The sequence below is a fragment of the Polistes dominula genome, unplaced genomic scaffold (genome assembly GCF_049000335.1).
Source record: "Polistes dominula isolate Pdom_NZ unplaced genomic scaffold, Pdom_raw_medaka contig_21, whole genome shotgun sequence".
Taxonomy (NCBI): Eukaryota; Metazoa; Arthropoda; class Insecta; order Hymenoptera; family Vespidae; genus Polistes; species Polistes dominula.
This window is the reverse complement of record NW_028301061.1, coordinates 1,112,319-1,118,639: the sequence shown is the minus strand read 5'-3', so window position 1 is coordinate 1,118,639 and position 6,321 is coordinate 1,112,319. Positions and strand designations below refer to the sequence as shown.

At 36.7% G+C, this 6,321-nt stretch overlaps 1 protein-coding gene across 9 annotated transcripts in view; it reads right to left on the bottom strand.

Moving 5' to 3' along the window:
- LOC107069288 (protein trachealess) overlaps positions 1–6,321 on the bottom strand; it is an 84,416-nt gene that overhangs the window by 55,386 nt on the left and 22,709 nt on the right. For 5 of the 9 annotated variants that reach the window (XM_015326469.2, XM_015326468.2, XM_015326472.2 and 2 more), the window contains one exon: positions 2,528–2,557. The exons of the other annotated variants lie outside the window; for them this stretch is intronic. In XM_015326469.2, the coding sequence (XP_015181955.1) occupies positions 2,528–2,557 (30 nt within the window). The remainder of the gene's footprint in view (positions 1–2,527; positions 2,558–6,321) is intronic. 9 annotated transcript variants of the gene reach the window in all.

Below are 6,321 nucleotides of genomic sequence, written 5' to 3'. Positions count from 1 at the left end.
TATTTTACAACATGTTTAAAAAACATTGTGGAAATGTTTTATATAACATATGAAGTTTTGAGAAGACGAAAAGATAGGTCCTCGACCTCTTCTTCTCAGATCTTTCTTTCTTTTTTCCTTTTCTTTATTTTTCTTTGAAGGAAAGAAAGAATGAGAGAGTGAGAGAGAGAGAGAGAGAGAGAGAATGGACCAAAAGGGGGCTTCAGTGAGGCCCACCTTGAACCGCGGCAAATGAAGCAGCGCGCAATCCACAAAAGGCAGAGCCGGCACACACATACTTGAGAAGAGGCCCAGGTAACTCATTCGGGAAACAAAAGCATTCGTTTCGACACATTATAATACAACGACTCTCCTGGTTGCAAAAGCCCTTTGCTTTACTTTGATTTGCTTTACTTTGGTATACATACAAAGAGTGTCACTTAAAATCTTACAAAATGTACAACTTTTTCAGGTTTTCTTTTTTTTTTCTTTCAAAATTATTCGTATAATTTGAAATAATTTAAATGATAAAGATATTGATACATGTTAATTAAATATTCAATAAATTACATTTGTACAAAATTATTATATATGAAAAATAAATTTGAAATAAAATAATAAAGTTGGAAAATTCTACAAAACGTTCAACTTTTTTCAGGTTTTTTTTTTCAGATTTTTTTCAGGTTTTTTTAGATTTTTTCAGATTTTTTCAGATTTTTTTAGATTTTTGTTCACATAACCGTATATAAATCCAATTATATACATTCAAATAATAATTTTGAATTTTCTAACACCCTCTAACCTTTTCCTACCCATTCCCAACCCTATCATCCCTTCCACTCTTTTCACTCTGACTCTTGCTATGCAATTTCTTTCTTACGCTTAAACAAATTTCTTGTCCTTTTTTACATAATTACCCTTTTCAACGGGGAATATTTACGAAGGAACATATGCACACCATTTACACCCCTTTTTTCTCATTCTCATACAACGAGACCGAACCAACTGCGATCAGAGGAGTTGCACGAGACGACGAGAGACGAGACAAATTATCATTGCAAATGACCGATACCTTGGTAATCCCTTTTTTCTTCTTCTTCTTCTTCTTCATCTTCTTCTTCTTCTTCTTCTTCTTATTTATTCTTGTTGAACGATATAGTCGACGCCATCTCGTGTTTTATTATTTCAACAACAACCCCATCTAGTGCCCCTTTCTTTTTAACGAATTAAAACGTGTAACATATCAATTCTACCAACACTTATCCAATAAATAATCATCCTATTATCAAAATTGATTTCTACATACAACTCTAATCAACCTAAACTTACTTGACTTGAAACAAAATGAACCAATATTCCAACGTATCTAAAAAAAAAAAAAACCTGAAAAGTTAAACCCCGGGAACAACCATATTGAAGATATTTTTGTTGCAAAGTTGCAAGAGAACGGATGGATACTTTAAAACTTGTTGAGAATAATAAAAAACAAAAAATGTAGAAGAACTGGTGGTGGGTGGGGGGAGCAGAGGTGGGGGTGGGGGTAGAAACGATCCGATCAGGTCCGAATATCCCGATCGTTATTATTTCTCTTAGAAACCTCCTGCGAAAATCATAGAGGCTATCGCGCGCAAGCCAACAAAAAGTTAATTGTCGAGAGAGAAAGAGAGAGAGAGAGAGAGACACGTAATAATTACTTCTGGGCCCTGCCCACTTGCGGTTTCACTCGTAACTTCTCTCTCTCTCTCTTTCTCTTTCTCTCTTGAGATAGAGAGAGAGAGAGAGAGTGTATGCGTATCTCCATTTGAGTATAGGCATCCTTTATAAACGTTCCTTCCTTCTTGCCACTGTAGTTTGACGCTTCCATTCCTTGTAACGGTAATTTACGTATTTTACCTAAATACTTGCTAAAATTAATGTATTAAACAAATATTTGAACTAAGTATAGTTAAACAAAACAAATGAGGGTTGATATGATATTAAAAATGTCATTAAATGATAGAATTTAGGTAAATACTGAATAAAATTAAGCTTTTAGCCACAACACGCCATTATAGTGGCTTTCACCGATTCCATCTTGCAGTATAACGCGACACTATAATGGCTTTCAAGAATATAATATATTATATACTTAATTTTATTATTAATTATTAAAATAAATTGTTTAAGTTAAAGTGCACTTGATTCAATCGTGCCTAAAAGGTTAATGTTTTAACAAATATTTAAACATCATATAAAAGATATAGTTAAACAAAAAAAATAAGGGTTGATAACATAGTAAAAACATAACCAAATACTAAAATAAGGGTTGTAAGATATTAAATGAAAATTAATACTAAATCATCAACAGGTGCAACACATGCAACGGAATGAATCAGAAAACATGTACTTAACATGCAAAAATCAAATAATAAAACCATGATCATAGTCCCAAGATATAAATAGGGGTTGTAAGGAATGAAATGAAAGATAATTAAAAAAAAACACACACACACACAACACACATATGCATGCATGCAACGGGGTAAATTTGGAAAGAGTTAAAGCATACCTTTCGAAAGCGTAGTGTCTCTCCTCAAATCTGTAACAACACAAACAAGGTTCGTCACAATGGCTTAACGACAGGCTAAGGGTTGGGGTGGGGTGGGGTGGGGTGGTTGGGGGAGGGAAAGGGGTCATTGGATTCGCAAGAAGAAAGCAGTTTCGTCGGGCTCGTTTTATAAACTAGTTTTGGCAAGAGAACTCCGACGAACGAGGGCCGAAGAGATAAAGGTTGAAGATGAGGTGGAGTAAGGGTAGGTCGAATGAAGGGAAAGGGAACGGGTAGGGATGGAATGGGAAGAGGAGAAAAGGAGGAAAGAATCGTGAAGATTATTTTCATCCTATAGAAAGAGAAAGAGAGAGAGAGAGAGAGAGAGAGAGAGAGAGAGATGAGTAGTTTGGTGCACATAGGTAGTTATGTCTATAAGCAGACATTATCATCGCCGTGGCGTAGGTAGGCGGACAGGTAGAGCTAATTTTCGAACCCCGTATTATAGTTCCCGAATCAACTTCTCCATAGTATAATAAGCAATTTCATGACGTACGCTCGCAATTATATTAAGATTAGATAAGATCAACCACTTAGTTTACAGGTACATTCAAAAGAGACCGACACGTTCGATCTTTACAAAATGTAATACACTTTGATAGATGTAACTAAGATAACTTAAACTATAAGTTTATCAATATATATATATATATATATTCTATATATGTTTGTTCTATGGTGAAATTAAATGGTAAATTGATTAAACGTTTGTAAGATTAGTTGGTAAAAAAAGTTCAGTTTCTTTTTAAGTTGTTATTAAAAGGACACCTATGATTGTCAAATGGTAATGGTATGTTAAAGTTAATTTAATCAGTTGGTCTGATCAAAATTAATGTCCCATGAGTTGATATTTGATTGGGGGATAGATTGATATTTTCTTAATACCCTGTTTGCAGTATTTTTTGATGCAACAAGATAGAAAACTATTGGATTGACAAGAAAGTAATTTCATTATTCTTTTGTTAATGTTAGAATTTGTTTCTTTTGAGGTTTGGTAGTTGACACTTTTAGATTGTTATAGAAACAAATTCCATGTTATTTTGTTTACAATTGTTAGTTTAGAAAACCAAAATTACTTTCTTGCTAACCCAATGTGATCAAAGTTGAGTAGTCAAGCCTATCTTTGATGTTTCCTATAAGTTAAAATGAAAAGGGGATATCGATGAGATCAGAAGCAGCATCGAATTTTGGAACGTTTATTTCTTTATCGCGTACCAAACAAGTAACCAACGAATCAACCACCACCACCACCAAGGATCGAGCAACCAATGAACGAATGTCCGGATTCTACCTCGTATAAATAATACGGGTGTCTTGGGGAGTGGAGAAGTTAGAGTTGGCAGCATATTTAAAGGTAATATTATTTGCTCCTAAACGGGATTTCTTCTTACGTAGCGATCGAGAAGTCAGCTTTGCGGGCGTTTTTCCATTGGCAGTCGCGAACCGACCGCGGCTGAGCCTGGAATGCCGACCACCGGGATAAAAACCGAATCAAATATCTACCGTTCGGCGAGTCTCTCTCCACTCGGACTAATGAAAATGCCCGTTGTTACTCTCTCTACCTACCTATCCCTCTCTCTCTCTTTCTGGGTTTTGCGTTAAGGGATTTTCAGCGACAGTATCTCGATCACGCGCAGTATTTTACTCTCGGGATTCGAGAATAAAAACCACCATCCCCCTTTCTCTCTCGTTTCTATATTCTTCTTTACCTTCGAACCAATGGCCGAGTACTTTAAACGATTTACTTTCAAACATCCCTACCCAATCATTCCTAATACCATTCTCTTTCAAATACAATTTGTAATATAATGTTGATCTTTTATAAAAACGATGTACAACAGATCGTTGATAGATTTGACACTTGTGAATGATTGATCAGGTCAATCCTAAGGTGATGAGACGATCCTGACGGGGGGGGTTCCTTTCCTGATGATGATGAAAAAGAAGCAAACAAGCAAGCAAGCAAGCAAGCAGAGGCGTCAGAATCGTTGAAGCGGTTGCTTTCCGATCGGCTTTGTTTGGGATTCGATTCAGAACGGTTCTCTCCTGGATTCGCATTTGAGTTAGACTCACGTTCTGCCGCAGCACGTGACCCAGCTGCTCGAGAGGAATCCCACGTATCCGTGACGTCACTCCATTTCTCTCTCTCTCTCTCTGTGTATGTGTTTGGTTCTCTCGCTACCGTGAACAACCTGCCCGCGGCCCGATAGGAGGACTATACAAGACTTCTGTCTAGTCACTGACTTATTAGGAATTCCGAGCGACCCACGTGCAGAAATTCGGCGGTCTGCTCTTGGCGAGCCACGTGCGCTCACTGGATGCACGTTCTTCTAATTTGCGAGACGTCTGCGGACTACTTAAAACCTGCTCGACCTGTTTAAGTCTCCTCCTCTCCTCTTGTGCTTTCGATCGACGTCATTCAACTCAAACATAACCCCCTACGATCAACCATATCCACCTACGATTCCACCCTGACACCATATTATCCACCATCCAAAAAAAAAAGAACAACAAACAGAGATCCCAATAAAAAGTACACAACCATCTGACCAAACACAACACTTTCATTTTTTATTAATTTATTTTGTTTACCTTACGGCAAATTTTGGATTGGTAGCTGCGCATGCACGGAGTCATGGTTATGTGGGATAGGAGGGAGGGGGGTGATAATTCATGGTGTAACAAAAAGCAGAACGAACTCCCGCAACGTTGGTTGTATTGCATTGGCAAAAGGGACATCAAAATCTCACCTAGCTTATAATAATTTCTTACTGTATGTAACCGTAAGAAGATGTAAAAGAGAGAAAGAGAGAGAGAGAGAGAGAAAGGAAATGCATTAAATCACCCCCCGATCAACAATAATAACTCAAGAAAACTTTCTCGAACTCTCATGGCGTGATAATTCAACATGATGGATAACCAAGAATCTGAATAACTCGTATAATCCTTTCTTTATATCATCGGCCAATCGGCTGAGACAAGATTTGCGATCCTGAGGCACCCTGCAGGGTCTTCTTTTAAGTACTTAAGTATCATTTTTTCTTTTCTTTCTATTCTTGAAGTTTGCACGATGATAATCTAGATATCCTGAGAGATCTCTCTTTTTATTGGTTGAGAGATAAATTATTTAAAATGTTTCGTTATAGCTCAAGTAATCGTTCTATAAGTAATTTACTGTATATGGGTCGGTCAGATTTAAAACATGAACGGGATTTGTATAAAAGGGATTTCTATTTTGTATTACGAAAAGGTTAAAGTTCATTCATCGTCATCGTAATTTAATATGTTCGTTTTTTTATTTATTTATCTCAATGAAAATGCATCCAACAAATATAACAAATAATCACGTATCATAGAAATGATTTTTCTCTGACTATCGTAAAATGTCCCCCCCCCCACTAGTTTTTTCTAAGTTCTATCGGATTTATATATGTCACGGTATAATAAATTTCCTTTTTTTATCTGCTATCTTTTTTGCTTGTATCACTTTGGTAACACACATACGTTCTTACTTTAGTATAAAACACACTTGAATTGGGCCCGTACAAGGCGTGACGAGTGTAATTTCGGATAGATCGAATCGATCGGGAATTCGTTTCTCGATCAATCGGCTCTGATCGATCGGATCTTTTTAAGACAGTGAGAGAAAGAGAGAGAGAAAGAAAGAGATACAGAGAGAGAGAGAGAGAGAGAGAGAGAGAAATAGAAAACCGTATCGAAGAAAATGCATTTCGCGTAGCGAAGTGCATGATGCA